The 20,587-nt window shown below is 43.7% G+C and overlaps 1 protein-coding gene across 1 annotated transcript in view; it reads right to left on the minus strand.

Moving 5' to 3' along the window:
• JAZF1 (JAZF zinc finger 1) overlaps positions 1-17,547 on the minus strand; it is a 182,788-nt gene extending 165,241 nt beyond the window's left edge. The window contains exon 1 of the mRNA XM_054385026.1: positions 17,433-17,547. Coding sequence (XP_054241001.1) covers positions 17,433-17,547 — 115 coding nt within the window. The remainder of the gene's footprint in view (positions 1-17,432) is intronic.
• Positions 17,548-20,587: the final 3,040 nt, after the last annotated feature.

Raw genomic sequence — 20,587 nt, forward strand, 5'->3', positions numbered from 1 at the left:
TAGGATTAAGGACAGACCAGTGCCAGAGCAGCTAAGGGTGGGGAGGAACAAATTCAGAGGATGGAGAAAAACAGACTGGAGGAAAAACAAAACAAATGACTGCAAAATATTGAGCTAAGTTCCTAACCCTCCTAGTGAATTATAGGAAAAAAGCAGTTCTATTGTAAGCATCTGCAGCCAACGGAACCAAAACAAAACCTTGTTCTCATCCAGAGGTAAATACAGTCAAGGTAATGTAACTCTCACTCTAGCCCTCTAATACCAGTGGTAACATTTACCTTTAATATTATCTATGATTCAACAGAAAAGCCTCTTTTGGTCTTTGGATATTAGCATCTGTGTGAAAGAAGCGATATAGATTGCTGAAGAGTGTAACTATATAAAAACTTGATTATAAACACACACAGTTTTGAATTACCTTGGTCAACTCCTTAATCTTTTATCCTGCAGGCCATCCTCTCTAGATTTAAGAGAAGGAAAACAGTAAGTAAAAATTTGATCACCTCTGGCTGTATGTACTGCTTGAGAACCAAATTGTGACTCTACCAGGTGGCCTGAGGCCAGACCACAGTATGGTTTTGATTCATAGAAAGAGACACTCCAGTATGCCCATAGTCTGTGATTTCTGCCATAGCTTCTTTCATGGGCAGTAGATGAACTATCTGACTTAAGAATAAGTAGCTGCAGTAGTATTTTTAAATTAACCAAGTATCACAGTGAACTCCTTTCTAGATACCCCACCTAGGAAAAGCAAATACAATATAAGCACACTAAGAGAGTATAAAGATGAGGCAAGTGACACTCATTAAGAGATAAGTTGCTCATCACCCACTTTGATCCTTGGTGACTTCATAACTCAACACAGTACTACTTTCTGGGTGAAAAAGCAATCATTCTTACTAGCTAATGTAATCCTTTACTCCAGCATCAAAGACTCCATTTAGCTCAATTCTTTAAGTTTATAAAGAACAGAAAGGATACATGAGCTGTGAAAAATTAAAACAAAAGAGAGGAAGAAGGTTTTCTAACTGCAGGAAAGAGCACTTCTACAATCTCAGTCCAACCACTGCTACTGCTTACATTTTATTCATCAATTCTTCTGCAGCCTGGCAGCATTAAGTTTTTGCTACTTCACAGAAAGTCAAATACACATCTCAAAGCTTCTGGTTATCAATGTTGAAAAGTCAGTGAATTATTGCCAAATCAATGAAGTTATGAGTAAGAACATATTCCTACTTTAGTCAAACGATGTATACTAAAGTTGTAAAACACTTGCCACATAAAAAGCTCTACCAGATAAACTATAGAACAGAAAAATCAAAAAAAAGAAAGAAAAAAAATGAAGACATGCAAAAATAAAAAATTTGAAAGACAGCAAGAAATAAATATAGCAACCAATAAAAACAGTAAATTCTTGAGCACTTAGTAAACCTTGGATCCTTGGATTCAGAAATGCTCTCAGACAAAACACAAAGCTTAGAAGTTAAAATACATGGCTGCTGGGGAAAATATTTATGGTTCACCTCACCTGCCTATATATTTGGACCATTTAAGATTCTCTCTTTCACAGCCAGCTGAGAGGAGATAGTTATCAAAGCCTCAACAGCATGATTTGTGTGATAGAGACAAACAATGGCAAGAGTCTTGTAAACACCTGGTTAAGGAAAAAAAAAAAGGCAATCAGAAATAGAAGGTATTTATCTACCAGTCTTACAGTAAAATCCATTTTGAATCCTGTGATCTCATCTCTTGGGAAGGGAAATTGGACTTCAGTTTCCTACATATACAAATATATAACATATTTATGTATAGGCAAAAGAAGTGTAAACATCCTTCACGCATGTGTATGTTTGGCTTTATATATTTATGTATAAGCTTATTTATGAATCTATATCTCCAGATAGGCTCATTGGGATCTTTTCAGCACAGAAATCATCCATGTGCAATCCAAAAGTGTCAGAGATAATTCAAAGGATTTGCTTCTGAGAGCTGTAAATTATCTCTTCATGTCCTTGGAGCACCACCTGCCACGCACCACCCCAGCATTTCACAAAAATTCCTGCAGGGAGCAGAAGACTCAGCCCTGAGACTGTCCAATATTAATCTGTTCACCTGTAGTCAGCTAAAGCAGCAGGAAAGGGCAAATTAAAACACAGGACCCCAAATCCTTGATTCAGACCAACTAACTTTAAAGCTGGGTGCAAGGAAGAAATGTTGGAAAGTCAGAAACAATGCTATCTATTTTTAGAAATAATCTTTGGCATGTTCAGTTCTTTGAGAACACTGGATTGATATCTGCTGAAAAGGAAAACTTAATCCTGACACTTACTCACAGCTAGCTATGGAGCGCAGTGCTCATAACCCATGCTGAAGGAACAAGGAGCAGTGTTTGCATTTTCCTATACCCAGTTCAAAATAGTACCATTAAGCTGACACCACAAGTGTACGTCAGCAGGAAAAGATTTGTGTTTATCTGAAAATCTTTACTCCTTATCAGATGACCTCTGTGTAAGCTGCTCCCTCAAACTGGAATTGATAAAAATCAGCCAACCACACACACGCACTCACTTGACATGAGACCCACAAATCACAAAACATGTAGGAACTTGTTTCTTCTCAGGAAGTGTCCACGATCAATCCTCAAACCCAAGCCCCAAGCAAACATTTAAATACCACAAGCCACCATGCCATTTATCTAACTCCTTAAACTGTGACCATCACTGTGGTTATCTGAGCACTTGAAACACAACTGACAAACATGCACTTAGCAATGGATCTCAGTATTACTCCATTTTTGTGGCAGGCAAATAGGTTTTTCTCAGTTCTACTCCAAGATATCTGCTAAACTCTTCATCTCTCCAAGCCAGCCAATGTGTTACTCAAGCCATTCTCGTAAGGTCACATCATCATTACTGGATGTCTTTCATATTAGAACACATCCTAAGCAATAGAAACAAAATTACTGTTAAGCAAGTTCCTAACATATTAACAAGTCCCTCAAATCACTAGAAACACACTGTTCTCCAGTCTGTACTACAGCATGGAAACAGCTCTGTGCTCTCCCCTGCACCATCTCCAGAAAGAGCATCCAAGAAGGGAGGATGGATCTGCCCCTGCAAAGAGCTACCCCTCCCTACCGGTTCTTCTTTCCTCAGACTGTCAGGTAGGAAGAGCTGTCAGGCTCGGTTTAGTCAGTGTAATTACTACAAATTTTCATTAAATAATTGATCAGCTTTGTTTAACCAAACCACATAGACATCAACTTTTAAAAGCACTCCAAATGGAGACACAATGAAAGATCGCCAGTTTTGAGAGCGTGAAGAGCTCAGCACTTCCTAAATATCAATGCTTCTAGAACAGTATTTTGTGCTAATTACAGAAAAACAAAGATATGTGTTGTCATCTCCCAAATCATTAGTTCTCCCCTATCAAAGTGAACTCAGATATATGATACTCAAAGTGCCAAAAATAGAACAGTATCACAGCTGTGATCCCTGGGATCAGCACTCACCTATGCAACCAGAGGCACCAGTGCACGTGTCTCAGCGTCAGCCAGCAAATGATCTTCTATGAGATCCTACACAGGCGAGCTCCTGCTGTGTCAAACTCACATGGATGTATTCCCAGCCACAAGTGGCACTATGCTCTTCTGCCCAGGAGAACTCACGCTGCTTAGGACATAATTACTCACTAGCTGTTTTGTTTGTAGGAATCCTTTTCCGCACCCTACTCCGCATCCATGACACTATAGCATCAACTAGTAGAAAGAAAGGAGACAGAAGGATTCCTATGAGACCTCAGCTTCATCTACCTAACAATCAACAACATATGATACTCTGCTGCACAGCACGGACATTGTCCTGGTTTCATTGGGACAGAACCACAGGCCAGCCATGGCTTGCAGGCCATTAGCAGTTCTGAGCAAGCCACAAGAGCTGACCACAAGTTGGCTAACAGGTATATCCTATACTATAAACCTCAGGCTCATTACAAAGGGGGAAGTTTGCTGAGGACAGGGGCTCCTCCTGATTCTCCTTCCTTCTGCTTCTCCCCATCCCTGAAGAGGCTCACTTACCATCCTGCTCTCATGTTTATTGTGATGACTGTACATTTGCTGGGCTGGGTATAACTTGTATCCTTTATACCAGCACCAGTATTAGTTTTGCTGTTTCATAAATCTGTTTTCATTTCAATCCATGGGTGTCCTCTCCTTTTCCTGATCCTCCTCCTCAGCTGGGGAGGGGTTATCAGATGATAGGCAACTGCTAGAGCGTAGCCCTGAATATGGGCTAAACGTACAGAGATACCAATAGAGAAAGCCAATCTCCTTTGCCATGCTGTAAGACACTTTGGGGCTCAAAATACACAGCACAGAGCAGTGCAGCTTGGTGCATTTTTTTAAGATGAGGGACGGCTAATTTGCTGTCTCAGATGCTTGTTAGAAGTCTATCTTGGAAAGGGATCCAAATCAGATTTATATCTACCAAAATACAAACATGAGCAACCTGATCTAGTGTGAGGTGTCCCTGCCCATGGCAGGGGCGTTGGAACTAGATAATCCTTGAGGTCCCTTCCAACTCTGACAATTCTATGATTCTATGAAATCTTCTGGTAATGGTCTTCATGCATATGTTCTGCTCTTAGTAAAAGTCAGGAAAAAAAAAAAAAGAACAAACCAACAACCTTGCTTTCTTGGGTACTTGTCACAAGCCCTGCCTACTGGATTCTAAAAACTGCCACCATGCAAGACTGTGATGGCTTAACTTCAGAGGTTCAAAGATGGGAAGCTGTAATGGGCTCATGGCAAGGAGATCAGTGTACAAGTCAGAAGAGGTCCACAGAAAGTAGTCTTAAAACTACCTGCAGACTGCGTGCCAGAGAAACTATTAAGTTTGTTCATCTAAGCCACCTACCATAACCACATGGGAGAAAGCAACCAAGCACCCAGAAGGGAAGGCCTTTATGATCTTGAAAAAAGCTCTGTTCTGCTGTTGTGGTGGTTTGACCCTGGCTGAGGGCCAAACGCCCACCACAGCCACTCAATCACTCCCCTTTTCAATGGACAGGGGAAAGAGAGGAAAAATATAACAAAAGACCTCTAATAAGATAGAAGCAATTTAATAATGTGAAGCACAAGCAAAGGCCACATGTGGAAGCAACAGCAAAGAGAGAAGTTATTCTCTACTGCCCATCAGCAGGTGGTGGTCAGTCACTCCTGGGAAGCAGAGTTCTGTGCATCGTGGTTGCTCTGGAGGATAGATGCCATAGACAAACATTCCCACACATCCTTCTTTCACTTAGCTTATACATCTGAGCTGACATCATACCCCTTTGGTCAGTTTGGGTCAGCTGGCTCAGCTGTATCCCCTCCCAAAATCTTGCCCACCCCTCAGTGTACTCTTGGGGCAGGAAAATACATGAAAAGCACAGCCTGGGTTCTCCTTCAGCAGTAGCCAAAACGCTGGTGTGTTATCAACACCCAGCTACAACATTGCAAAATGCAACGCTAAAAAGATGCTCCAAGGAGAATTTACTCCAGCTCAGCCAAACCCAACACAGCTGTGAAACCACTGGGATTGGAACGGATGAAATTATTAAAAAAAAAATTGGGGAAAAAAACCCCAATCAAACCCCAAATGAAAAAAGCGCAGTTTTGCCACAACAGCAAGACAACAATAAAACAATATTTATTTATGAGAGATGGGCTGCCAGCCCAGTGTTTTATTAATCCAAAACCTCCAAACAGGATGGCTTTAAAACTGACCTTAAGAGAAATTCTACTGTAATTTTGGAAGAACAGGAAGAAGATCGAGCAGCTGGATCGAGCATGCGGTTCTCAACATCTTGAGCAGCAAAGCCAAGCAAAAAAATTTCAAGTCTCAGATACGTGAAGTTCTGCTTCAACAGGAAAATACAGAGGAGAGTCACCTGTATCCAGATAATGAATGCTACTCTTAAGGCACGTGATCTACATAAAATGAGTTTAAAATAGCACCACAACCAGTCAAGTGCAGAGGTGACAGCTTGAAAAGGCAGCTACAATAACCTATAAAAATTACCTGATACAAGAAGTTGTTTGGTGATACAAACAAGAGACATTTGCAAGATAAATTAGATGAAGACTTTGTAGACAATGTACTGAGGATACTTTTGACATCCATTAAGAACTCTGAAACTCATCAAGTACATGCCTCAAGCAGACTGCATGAACAACCCCAAGCGTCCAACCCCAACATGAGTCAGGAGACAGCGGGTGGTCTGTATACTTGCTCCTGAATTAGGGATGTCTCTGACTACCAAGAAAATACATGGTTTTTATTCAGTAACTCTGCACAGCTTGAGAGATTCAAAAACCAACCAAGAACTCCTGTTAAGCAGCTCATTAAAAAAAGCAGACTCCTTTGTATTTCATAAACTCCTTTCCTTCCTTGCTTTCACTTCAGATTTCTTCATCTTTACTCCTTGCTATACTCTGCTTATTTGTTTCCTCTATAAAGAAGAGAGTGGAAACTAGGAAAAAGATACTAGACATTAGTAAAGAATGGAGTCTTTATGTGCAGGTCCAAGTCACCTTAACCTGGAAACCAGGCATTTCAGCATTAGTTCTTCAGTTTAAATGACAAACATCATATACATGGTAAAGATGAGAAAGCCACCTTCTGTATTTGTACAGAAAACATATTAACACAGGGGTCTAAACAACACAAGTACAGTATATCATACCATTATGCCCAAGAAAAGTATCCTGTTTCTAAGCTACTCCTGGCCTTTAGAACATAAAAATAAATAAATCGGAACAATCAGCATACACGAGAAAAGCAGGCTTTGAGATTTCACAGGATGAAGCAGTTCGGTGGTGCCAGGACAGAGGAGCAGCAGCAGTGATAGAAAGGCTCCAATAAATCACGCATCAACAGGAGAGAATGGAAGGAACAGTCAGAAGAGTCAGCAGGAAGTGAGAACAGACACTGGCTGGAGATTTGGGGATTTTAAGCAGTAACAGAACAGTAGGCAATTTCTGATTTCCCTAAAAAGCCTAAACCAGGCCACAACAACTCTACCACAGAATGCATGTTTAAGACCTTTCTAGGTGGATATTTACTGTACAGAGGGTAAACGACTTTGGGGCACCCAGAGCCAAAGTCTGTGACCTGTGTACATGTAGCAGAATGACTTATCAAAAGCTAACCACTGCGGGAAGAGTTTCCTCCACAGATAGTTAACAGGTAGGTATTGAATTAACCATCCATTTTCTTACACCACCTGTTAGGACTTGGCAGATAAGAAGAAAGTTGGCAGGTGATGAGATAAGTTGAGTTTTCCAGGTTTAGGAGGCAAAGCTATGACAAAACAGAAGAAAGATGCAAAGGTCTGTCTGTCTTCCAGAGGTCAACATAAACAAAAAAGGTGTTTTTTAAATTCCACCCCCTCAGTTTGCATGTTGCTTTTTCAGTTGTGAAATGATGACTAATCCCACACAAGTGTCTTCCCAAAATACAAATACTGGGAGGTTGTTTTCCCTTCTTTCCTCTGCAGTTTACCATTGTGTGTCAACTTGCCAAAAAAAAAAAAATGAAATACACAGGGTCTCCCTATTATCCTAACCACCTGCATCTCTACAGACTCCTGAAAGAAACATTTAGTTGACCTTCAATTCCAATTAACATTTTTTAAATCACAAATGCAGAAAGATGAGCATGAATGATCATTCCTAGTTATCAATATAGCAAGTGCAGCAGAATACAATGACTGCAGAATAAATTTTACATTATTACACCATGGAATCTAACAATATTTTCTAGAAAACTGTCTGCTCAATTCCATGCCATAGTTCTAGCCACACACCACCACTAGAGATCATAAAAAAATACTAACACACCCCCAACATTTTTGCACACCTGCTACTACAGAACAAACAACTACAAAATTATGTGTTTGGGCTCAGTTTTAAGTTAATGAGGTACCAAGTATCTTTACCAGCCACTGACACTATTGCAGCAAAACTCCATTTATTTTTCCAACATTAAGGGACTGGGGTTTGGAAGGCAGAGTAAGGATGATTCCCAAATGCTGTGGTGTGGTAGGCAAGGTCAGGGAAGCAGCATTCTTTCATTTCCAGAATACTTTGAAGTTGTAAGCAATCCTGTGGCTGGCACACTGTGGTATTTGCAAGAACAGAAGGGGTCACTAGCTGTACACCCACCACATTTTAGAGGTCAGTGGAATAACATAGAATTAGGATGACGCTGCTACAGGAACTGCCCTTTTAGCTAAAAAAGAAAGGAAAAAGTTACGGTGCCAATGAGGAAAAAAAAAATTGCAGCTATCAGATTCACTTGGTATATCTCCAGAACATTCATTAAGCTTACAAATGAATGTTTATTGTTATTATATTTGTTTCAATATTTGAAATGCATTCGAGGCTATACATAAAGCTCAGGTGCAGCAACAGCAGATAGAGAACTTCTCACCCATCGCTCTCACAATGATTTCTAACTCAGAGATATGAAAATTGCCACAGAAGTAAAATTCAGCAGGTAAATCTTTTTCAAAGGCATTATTTAAATTTTTTTAAATTAAAATACAATCACTTAATATCAAAATGCAATGCAGCAAAATATATCCTTGGAAGGTAAAAATCAACAAATACTTTTTCCTCATCCTGGGCATCCAATTATTGTCACATAACTGAACGAGCTTTTGATATCTACCCTGGCTCTGGAAGCAGGTTGAGTGAGCCACTAAAACTCCCTGGCATAGAACTATGCTCCAGATCATGGTGTCCAGCACCAACTTTATCTTACTGCTGAAACTGGTCCAAAGAGAACCCTGGGTAATTGCCTCAAGGTACCTGTCAACAAAGATGAGATATTTGCTCTGTTCTGAAGACAGGCTCTTCATAATCTCACCACAAACTTGCCAGCAAGAAAGTGGTTATCCTGGATAGCTGAAACAAGAACAAGACATTAGGTAGAGGTAGCTAACCCTTCAGACAACTGCCCTAGGGCAGAGACCAAATCTAGAACCACTGTTACACACGGCATCCATGGTACTCTGCATTTGGATCTATAACCCAAGCCTGAACACACAAAGCAGCACACTCCTGAGCCTCTTGCCCTTTCTGCACTGTCACTGCTATGGAGATTTTTCACTCCCCTTCCATAAATCCATCTTTTTCACATTAGCATACTCATTAAGTGAGTCAGGAAGCTCTTGCAATGTGGCCCAAACAATTCATGGGGAAAAACAGTTATTTGGGGTTTTCCTTTGTGATTCCACTTATCTTTCTGCTCCCTCTATGCAAAAAAAAAAAAAAATTAAAAAAAATCATATAATGAAGACCTGACACCTCAGTGGAAGGCCCTGCAGGCATCCCAACAGCTTAACAGGATAACCAGGGAAAGAAAGCTTCCTAAGCCAAACTGAAACAGAGATAAGAGTGGTTTATTGTTCTTTTTTTGCATCGAATCTAGGACCTTAGCAACTCTCACATCGCCCAGTTAATGTGGTACAACCATTAGTGATGCCTGCAAGGCAGCAGACACTGCTCTACTCAACAGCAGGTTAGAGAAGGTGCAACACTCCTCTAACAGATTGCTAGAAAATCATGTAAGCTTCCAGCATTTCCCAACAAGTCTGTCACCAAATCTACTTGGATCTGAATGCAGCTCTCACCTGCAAGCAGTCAAGCTTCTAAAGTCGACCCGAAGCCTTCAAATTAATTTCAAGGTTACTCCCATAACAATAAACACCACACACACTCTCTGATGAAGGTAGGCAGCAGGACTGCGTCGAAATAAATGAGTGAAATAATGAGAGTGTTATTTTCTTCACTGAACACCACTGTCATCTGCCACATAAGGTTCTGAGTTCATATTCATGTACCCATGCGAATCTCATATGGCACTGAAACTGATCTCATGTGTCTTAAAATGTACTACCAGGTTGCAGCTCCACCTGCTTCTATTGGGGTAATTTCAAGAGTTCCCAGAAAGCAAGACAGTGACTGCATTACACACTGCTGAAGAAGTAAGTGATACATTCTTATCTGTTTCTCCTTCCCATGGCATACTTGGATATTTGGCTGTTCTATGTCTATTCAATGACTACTTACTATCTGTCAAGATATGTGGGAAAGAAAAAAATGAAATTCCAAAAGGAACAGAGATGTTTGCAGCTTACTCAAGTTTGACAAAGTAGTCAAGGTGGAGGGTAGGGAGTAGGGGAGGAAAAAAAGAGAAGGGAGGAAGGGGGAGGAAAGTGTCCAAATATTTCCTAAATTAAAAAAATATTTTGTTAATTTCAGTAATACCAACATTTCAAAATGACAGTGCTCAGCTTTTCACAAAAAGCTCTTAGACAATAAATCTATTAGCACCAAAAATCTCAAAATCAGAAGAAATGCTTCAGAATTCATTCACAATTAAAATGCTAATCTCTTTGGCCACAGAGTACTGACCATCTTAGCTTCAAAATCCCTTTTATTTTTTTCCCCTTAAGCAGATACATTTCTTCTTATATGTCTATCCTTTGTAACACAAAATGGAACATTTTAAAAAGATATAAAAAACTGATACCTGTATTGAAGTCAGTTTATTGTATAATGAATTACAGTATCTTAAATGAAACTGCACAGTAAGAATGTACCCCATCCTGAGCTCTCAGCAAAGACACAATCAGCACTGCAGTCTTATCGGCATCTCTGGTGAAGAAATCTATTTCCCTTGTTCATGACAGCACATAGTTAAGAACAAGTCTCCCAAGAATTCAGGGCAAAAGATACAAATAAAAGATCACAAAGAAAAATTACAAAACCATACATTGGAATATTTCCTCTATTCTACATACCGCGATGCTGCTCCAGTCCCTTGCAACTAAAGCGTGATAAACCACAGGTACTCCCCTAAAGCACATCCAAGTCTCAAGATAGAACTAGACACTGAGTAACAGGAATTGTTGGTTGTTTAATTTTAATTGTGAAATTGTTCACTGAGACAGTCCCTTAAAGCCAAGGGCACTTTTCTGTTAAATATAGCTGATTTATTGAATCAATTCTCTAATTGCCACCATTTCAAATTAACACCAGAATCTTTGTATCTGCCTTTTCAGAGGATATATAGTCACCATTTACTTAGATGTTTATCATGCAGATTTGTAATTACTGGTGCTTATTAAAGACAAATAAAATTAATTTTCACATTTTAACCCAGGTTATTCAAGAAAAAGAATTGTAAGTAAAGACCCAAAAAGCACACTCAGGAGCAACATAAAGTGTACACTGGAAGCAGCTGGCCGCCAGCACCTACTTTCTTGCATTGAAGTATTCTGCAGCTTCACACAAAATATTTCTGATTACTTGTTTCTATTCTCATTACACATTATAAGAGGGAGGAATGGTAGGAAAGATTGTCTCCAGACTGAACAAATATGTTTCTTTATCTTCTAGCATGACCTCTTCCTCAAATTATTTTTATTATACAGTTCCTGGTCTTTTCACATTCCCTAAGAAATGGTGAAGTGAAAAAAAAACAACGTAATTTGACTGGCAGCCACCAGGTTATTTTACAGCTCTCCTAAGGACTGCAGGTTAGCTACGAATATGCCCCTCACAGCCCTGATAATTAGGGCATGATAATCACTATAAATTTCACCCCAAAGGTACGGCTTACACAAGTACAACACTACTGCTAGAAGTTACCTGATGTTTCTTCAGCTTTTCATTTTCTGACTTATATTTCTCTAGATCTGTTGGTGTACAAGAGCAATCCTTGCCAATGGTTGGAGTGCAGCTCTGTAGTGTCCTGAGGACAACCTTTCGATATTTGTAGCCATGAATGCAGCAAGTTGCTTTCCATGAACAGTATTTAGTACTACTGTTGAGGAAAATACACATAAGTGTTCAGTTATTTCGTGAGGCCATACATTCCTATGCATTGGTGCCAATGAAGCACAGTGCTGTCCTGCAATTTCTCAACCAAGCATCCCATATACCAAGTTGTCACATCGCTCTCAGTGCAAAAAGGTGTGGGTTAAGACCTACCACCTCTTCAAGGAAACACCCAGTTTCAACTCTGAATGCTAAATTAGGCATGGAGCAAATACTAAAAGAGAGGTACATGATGGTAACCACTTAAAACAATGTTCACACTCTTCTGAAGAGCTCAGCATCCAGCAAACAAAATCTTTCACACAGCCCTAAGTTTTCTACAGCCTTCCATAGATGCTGGTGTGCTGCCTCTCATCCTTATCTGCAGCACCATAAAAACGTTGCACCTTTTTACACTCACACACCATACTGCAGGCTCCAGTATAGAAGCTGCCGTCCATGTGACAGTGCTCTTTATCCAACATGCTGTAGAGGTTTGGGCAACACAGGAGAGTGAAGCACACATTTTAGGACTACAGAATGCCATCTCTGCACGTGCTCACAACCAACCTGTAAGTCAATCTCTTTTACTATCAAAGTGAGGACACAGCACAACTGTTACTAGCGTTTCTGAGAAAGTACTGAAGAGGCTAACTCTAAGCAAGCTGCATGCAGTCAGCCAGTGGGTTATTAAACCACTCAAGCTCTCTGCTGTGGAATCTGGCCCCTTGACTGCCGAATATTAAATAATAACGGAAGTCACTGAAGATAACAAAGTTACTACCAGACACAGAATTTCATAAGCCTCTTTTCCCCTCTATATGCATGAACTGTACAGAGGGGTAGTACTTGACATGCAAGACTTTGGTCTGTCTTAGGCAACTATTCTTTTATTGAAGAAGTTTTATTTTTCCTGCTAATCCTATCACTTTGGAAAGCAGCTGCCTCTTCCCACAGCAAGTACTCTTCTGTTGCAAGACAGCTGTTGGGTCAGTTTTGAAGAGCAGCATCACAGCACCCAGTTCCAACAGCACTACTACACAAATACCTCACTGGAAGCTATCCGATGCTGGGACTTCTTACAAAGTCATGATGGAATGTTCAGCAGCAGTAGATCCTCTTAGTTTGTGCAATTACTGTATAAGCAGATGGTCTATTTTTCCTTCAAATTCTTCTAGCAGCTTCAGTGTGATACAATTAGCAAACTGTACTTTCACTAAGGTAAGAGCATCTTCAGATTTATCAGATTTATCATCTTTATCTCTTCATGTCCACTCTTCCATCTCTTTGGGCCCACCCCTAGATGTTCAGATACTCATTTCATTTACACCCGTTTCCTCAATATTCAATGAGTCTCAAAAGAAGCAGGGCTGCTCAAATCAGCCACTGTATATGGCATGTCAGGACTCATCATAAACCAAGTGAACACACAATGGCTCATACAACCAAAATCCTCATCTGTACATGTGATTAAAAACATTCTTCAACTGCAAATACAAAGCAAAAGTTAAATAAATTGATGTCGAAACCCAATTAAGAGATTCAGCTTAAATACTGGCTCTTCAGTTTCAGAGCAAACTTTGCATGAGCAATTAGCTTCAAGGAGCTACTCAACTCCCCCATTGTAAAGGATGCAGTTCAACTATGGCTAGATTGTGGAGGAATCAAGTCACAGGGCAGGGAGCTCCCCAAAACCCCCAGAAACAAAAATGTTTGACCCTCCGGACTTCTATGAACAGCTAAAAACACTCCAGAAGATTATTTATACCAAGTTAAGACTTCAATGGCATCTCACAAACACTGGAATCAGAGGTGCCATTCTTAACATCACAGCTGAAAACACTACCAGTACTCTAGAAACGCAGTAAAATTTGCCATGTTGTCACAGCTGAATACTCAGCAGTTCAGGATTGGAATGTTCTTCCTTCCTCCATTTCTTGACAGTACTTTGGGAAGTGACTGGTTTAAGTCCATGCCATTCTACAGTGTGAAACAGGCATATAGCAGTAAATTAGGCCTTTTGCTCCCAAACTAGACATATCAGAAAACGCAACCAAACTACCTAGGAAGGGATCAGAGCAGCCAAAACCAGGAAGCAGAGAGATGGCCTAGAGAAGCAGGCTTAAAACTCCTCAACACACTTGCAGAGAACACAACAGCACTTCAGGTTGCTTGGACAACTCACAGAGAGGCATTTACTAATCAGCAATTTTAAATCAATGCCTACTTTCAGATGTGGGCCACAGAAAATGTGAATATGCTGTTTGACAATATTGCTACAGACTTAAAAAGTTCCTCCTGCAGAACATGGTGTCATTGCAGAGAACACCAGTAGGGCCTTATGAAGACCCCCAAGCTAGTCTAGTTCTTCATAAGCCTTTAATACATAAATGCAAAACCTCAGAAAGCAGCTGATATGCTGACAGGCAGGCAGCACCACTCAGAGGTGACTGTTTCATCCAATGGGCACAACTCTGCCAGGCTGTCTGCACTGATACTTTTTCAAGTAACTGGGTGGCAGGAAAAAAAAAACAAAACAAGACCACACATGCATTATTTCAGTACTGTATGATTATTCATGAGTGTTGTAAGAAAACAAGTACAGAATCCTTGAGAAACCAATGATATTCTGTCCCCAGAATGTCAAAACAGTGCTGTTTCCTTATCCTGAGTTTTATTTGAAAGGTTGACCAAAAAAGGTCTGTTGACAAGTACTTGTTCCCACTTTTTTCAGAGATGCAGCTCTGAAAAATGACCAAATTCCTACCATGTGCCATACATGCCTCCCCACTCAGAGCTATTCATAACATCAAGTTTGTTATCTGTGCTGTTACACTGTCTGCCCAGCAATCGCCCACTTCAATTTAAACTAATAATGCAATCTAACTCAATCAAGTTTTCTTTATTTTTGCAGCACACTCAGAATATCCAAAGCAATATATTTTTATATGGTAAGTTACTCTTTGCTCTATATGCCCTAAACTACAGTCAATTTCTAAAGCAATAAATTTTAGCACACATTTCTAGACATGAATGACAGCAAAAATTTGACACCATTTGCATCAGACCTACTGAGAAACTGATTCCAACATAAGTTCCTATTCAGACATTTACTCCTTTATTTTCCAGCTGGCTTTAAAAAGGTTAATTAATTGTCTTTTGGCTGAACACTTATCTGATTGAGTTTTCATAGATCCTTATCCTTCAGGCTACATTAGATGTCCCTTACATGCACCATATCACAAAGCTGAGCCTCCATGTAAGAAATGGGATCCATACTCGGTGTCACCAGTGCAACTCCCCACTGACTTCTCCAGTGTTTGATATAGGTGAGTAACATAACCCACCCACATTTTGTATTCAGAGGCAAGTCAGGTCTACCCTGCCATCACGCTGAGGTGAAACACGAAAGATGAAGCATGAGTAACTTTACATCATTCTCCACCAGTCTGTACACAATCACCTGCACGTGTGACATTGCATGCACAGCATTTCAGCTGTCCTGCAAGTCTTGGCAAATGACACAGTCAAATGTGTGTGTGTGTGCCATCTGTAATATTTCAGCTTTGAGGTAAAGTAATGAATACTGGCTAGAAAATTAAACATACAATTATTAAGAAAAGGCAGAAAGTTCCCTCAGAACCACCAATCAGGGACTGAACAGCAACACACAGACCAAGTGGGCTAGACGGTATCTTTTCTGACAGTAAGTGGGCTGTGGCACCTAGAGGCTGATAATCCACTTGAGGAATACACCAGATGACTTACGAACTTTCATTCTGGGAAATTGCTTCCCCTCAGCTTTTCTGGTGTAACATGATGCACAGTGTAGGAAAACCTAAAAATACGATTCAAAGAAAACTCTCGACACTATCACAACAGCGTACTTGCAGCACGTAGAGTCATAAATTACAGAGTCTTGTGGTATGTGGTTTTGTTACCTCATACTAGGCATTGTGGCAATTATGAGAACCACACCTTTCATCTTGCTGACCTATAACATTATATTAACATAATGTTACACTTGTAATTTAAGCTTCAGTGATTTTTTTTTTCAGGTAGCGAAGCTTGCCTGTTAAACTGAAATGCACACTTGGGCAGCAGCACACTGTTTCCTCATACGTTTAAGTGAAACACAGGAGTCTCGAGTCCCTAGGTACTTAAAACTTGGTCTGCTTCGAAGAATCAGCTCAATTTCTGACAGTTTAAGCATTTCATTTTATTAGTAAGAAGTGGAAGTCGAGAAGTTTTAGGGGAAAGTATCCCAGAAGCCAAGGCAGCACACCTGCGGACGCCGAAGAGGTGGGGGGGCAACGGCTGCCCAGCGGCGAGACCGTGCCAGGACGGAGCCGAAGCAGGGACGAGGTGCTTTGCTGGAAGCCGGGACGGGCGACGCGGTGCCACCCGGCAGACTCACCATGCCGACACGCCTCAGGCCAGGCCGGACAGGCCAGTGCGCCCGCAGCCGGGAGAGGCAAAGTCGGCGTCCACGGCCGGCCGGGAGCCGCACCGCCCCCTCCTCCCCTGGGCACCGCCCGCGCTGCCGAGGGGCGGACCCGGCGGCCCCTGCGCACGCTCCCGCCTGCCCGCCCATGAGGCGCCCTCCCCGGGAAAGCACTGACGAGTCATTGCCCAGCCGCCCGCAGGCCCAGCGGCGTCCCCTCCCCCGCGCCCCTGGCGGGACGGGCGGCTGAAGGGAGCGGGGGGCGGCGGCCGTCGACAGTGCAGCGTCTGCTGCGCGGTGCCTGGGAGAGCCTACAGGTGATGATCTGGCGCGGCGCTGCCGGCCCGCCCTCCGCGGCCTGGCCTGGGCTCGGCGGCTAGCAGCGGCGGGTCCCAGCACGGCCGGTCCCGGAGGCTGCACCGGTGGCGCGAGCCGCCAGCCCTGCCGCCGCCGGGCTCTCCCTCCACGCCCACCGCGCCGCCGGCCCCGGTCTCCCTCACGCCGTCCGTCCACCGAGAGGCGCCTCCCGCGCTGCGGCTGCCGGTGCGGCCGGAGCGCAACCCGTCCTCCCCACCACACCTAGCAACAGCGCTGACAGGACGCAGTGGCGGCGGCGGGAGGAGGAGGAGGAGGAAGCGGAATGGCTGCCGCGGCGGCGGCTCCCTCCCTCCCCGGAGCCCTGACAGCCAGAGCCGGGGCGGAAGCAGCAGGCGGCGTGCTGTGCCCGTCCTCCTCCCTCCTCCACCGCCTCCTCCGGGCTCCTGCGCTCCCTCCTGCCAATGCAAACTAACTCCCCTTCGCCAGGGCCGGCGGCGGGCTGCACGCCTCCCCCGCACCCACCCATGCCGCCGCCGCGCCGCACGCCGCCTCCCTCAGGAGCCCTCCACGTCGCCCGCAGGACCGCTCCTGCCACTCCTCGCCCGCCGACCTTCCTTCCCCGGCGGCCGCCACCCCGCCCCGGCACCCGCTGCACCTTGTGCCCCCCACAGCCCGCCCCACGCCGCTGCCGCACACGCGGCCCCCACGCCCCCCGCCGCGGGGCGCCCCCGCCGCCCGCCCTGCCCTGCCCTGCCCTACCCTGCCCCGGCCGGGGCCCCTGCCCCGGCCCCGCCGGGCACTCACCGATGTGGTTGTCCTCGATGTGCTCGATGAGCTCTGCCAGGGTTGGGAAGTGGAGTCCGCAGCCCCCGAACCTGCAGGCGTTGGAGAAGAAGGAGGCGGCGGCGATGCCTGTCATGGTGTTACATCGAGATCCCCCTGCGGTGCCTGCTCTGCCAGGGCCGCCGGCGGCAGGGCGGGGAGAGGCGGGGGCAGGGGGGAACGGGACGGAGAGAGAGAGATGGGGAGCGAGAGAGAGGGTGGGGGTGGGGAGGAGGAGGTGGCGGCGGCAGCAGCAGCAGCAGCAGCGTCGGGAGCGGCGGAGGGGAGGGACGGGCTGGGTGGGGGGAGATGAGGCAGCCGCAGCTGGGAGGAGGGACCAGCGCGGCTCTGTAACAGCTGTGCTACCCCGGCGGCGGCCGCCGGCAGCGGGAGGAGCAGGGCACCCGGGCCGCCCTTCGCGCCCGCTGCCACCGGGGGACACCCGCGCCGCCTCGCCGCAGGGGCGGCGGAAGCTGCGGTCCGGCACCGAGCCGGGGTGGGGAGGGGAGGAGCACGCGCCCTGCCGCTAACTTTTCCCCCTTAGCCTCTCACAGGCGGCGGTGGTACTAGGGGCTGCCGCAGCGGCTGGCGGGGAGGCGGGAGCTGCGGCTGGGGTAGGTGCTAGGGGCGGGAAGGTGGTGCCCGCCCCGAGGGGCTCTCTCGACCGCCAGGAGTTGGCTCGTAACGCGGCTGTCACATCCACTGTGCTGAGGGGATGCAACGTGCCCTCGCTGAACCGAGAGGCGGTCGCTCATTCTCTGAGGGAAATCGAGGCCGCCAGCCACAGCCCTCACCTGCCCTGCGACGAGCCGGAGGCCAGGGGCACCTGCGCGCCCTGCGGCCGGGCAGGCCTCCGGGATTGCGAGGTCTGCAAGCTGTCAAGTGGGCTCTGGCTGACCTCCAACCCCGAGCAGCCGGTTACCGCCCACGGTCTGGATCCTTCCCGCCTTCTCCCGGCGGCCGCCAACATGCGCGCTCAGGCGGGGCAGGGGCGTGAGGCCGCGGCCCTCGGGGAAAAGTTTGCAGGAGTCGCACGCACCTTGCTCCCAAACCCTCTTTTGCCTTCTTTTTTTTTTTTCTTTTTTTTTTTTTTTCTTTTTTTGCCTACAGAAAGCTATTCAGCAGAGAGGCTGGCTGATTAATTGATTTTAATGAAGATCTCCCTAGGCTCAAATTCGCAGACAGCTTTATTTAAAATTAAAAGGGAAAAAAAAAAAGAGTGATTGTCAGGAAGGTGCGTTTTTTTTTTTTTCTACCCCAAATCCTTTTTTATAATCTCCCTTTTTCCCATATTTATAAAATTCGTATGACTGAAAAAAGCCTCAAAATCTGCACAAGGCACTCTTAATTGTACAGTCATAAGTGATTCCACAGATCCTACTGGTGGATGGCAGTCCTGGACTCTTCTCATCTCCACAAAATTAAGCATGTGTGTAAGAATAAGCAGAGCCTTTGCCTGTTGTTAACTGTATTGCATATGGGGATATTCCTAACATTGCTGTGGGAGCCAAAGAATAGCAAAGCCTTAGAAATGCAGTAGAATGGGTAGTGAATGCAAAGGTTAGCATTTGCCTATTTGCCTAAAGCATGAAAAATGCTGACATTCCTGTATATTAGAGAACCTATAGTTTGTGGTGAGAAAACAGTATTTTAGTTATTTTCTTACATATTCACTTCGATATTTTTCTAATGTTTTACCTTCATCCAACTCTATTGATGTATGAATCCACTGTTTAGTCTGTCAGAGAAAGCAAAGCAAGCACAAACCTAACTTTTCAGAAAACAAACAAAACCAATGACAGCACCAAACCCCAAACAACAACAAAAACAAATGCACAACATTAAAAAAGCAAAAAAAGTCTTCTGTTACTAAAATATAGAGTTTGCATAAGCCATGAGATGCTAAATCAAAGAACTGTAACAACGTTGCAGATTTTACACTTTTTTAAAAAGCCAGTAACATGGACACACAGTAGTAGAGTTGACTGTGGTCAGCCTGTAGTCTAGAGGTTTGAGGAACCATCACTCTTAGGTGTTTCATGAAAATGTGTAATTCTTTTGAATAATGCAGAATAGTTTGGTACCAGACATCTGCCATTTGATCCACATGTTTCAAGCATACTACTTCACAGGATGCTATTCTAATTTCTCCACTGTCTTTCTGATCTTATCAAAGGAATTTGCTGGCTCTGAGTTGACTCAGCCAAGAAGCAGTTGCTCCTGCTCAAGACCGTTATCCAGGAAACTCACGCCTCACAAGGTGCTGTCATGAAAAACACCACTAAATCTGGTATATGCAAGTAAGTGGCCATGTGATCAAGACATAAAGCAATAACTAGGGAGTGGGGAAAAGGATTAAAATGCTAAGATAAGCATCTTTCCTAATAAGTTGCAGTTTTGGAGGCTAACTTGTACCATCAAATACATGGGCCTTTTAAAACCTATAGTGGTTTTGTTAAGCGTGGACTGTAGATCTTACTTTTTTGTTTGCATATGAATAGGTACTGTCTCAGTGGGCATCACCTGCACAGTTCAAACAAAATTTTCTAAGGCAGGAGATAAAGAATATTAAATAGAAGAATTCCATGTGGCTGATCTACCAAGGTCAACCAATGCATGATTTAGTCTATTTGTTATGAAACAAAACTAATGGACTTTGGGTTGATATCAATAACTTTTAATAGCTGTTAAAGAACAGTGATCACCTACAAAGAAATCAAAATGGTTTTGTAGCTCTCAAGTCAAAAAACATTCATGGTTAACCAGCTGTAATAATAGACTATTTAATGATTGCTTTCTGATGTGTGAACTTGTTCAGTTAACTGCAGATATCTTTTCATTCTTTGTTTGCTAAATTCTCTGGATTTTTTTAGACCTTTTGAGCTAGGGAGAGCACTTAACTCTTGCAGCAGTCAAGAACAGGTGGAAAGTTAGGAGTTATTTAGTAGTCCATAGGGAATGGATTCAGGTCAGTATTTTTTTATGAAATTACTCCTGTTCTGTAGGGCCTGATTTTGTAGGTATTTGGCTTTGATGACTTCACTGGAAGTTGCTAGGACATTTAAACTACTTCTGATTTTTTTTTTCTCCCTACAATTTAAGCACTTTAAACAGTTTCCCTATTTGTTGTTTGGTTG

This window comes from Indicator indicator, chromosome 11 (genome assembly GCF_027791375.1).
Source record: "Indicator indicator isolate 239-I01 chromosome 11, UM_Iind_1.1, whole genome shotgun sequence".
Lineage (NCBI taxonomy): Eukaryota > Metazoa > Chordata > Aves > Piciformes > Indicatoridae > Indicator > Indicator indicator.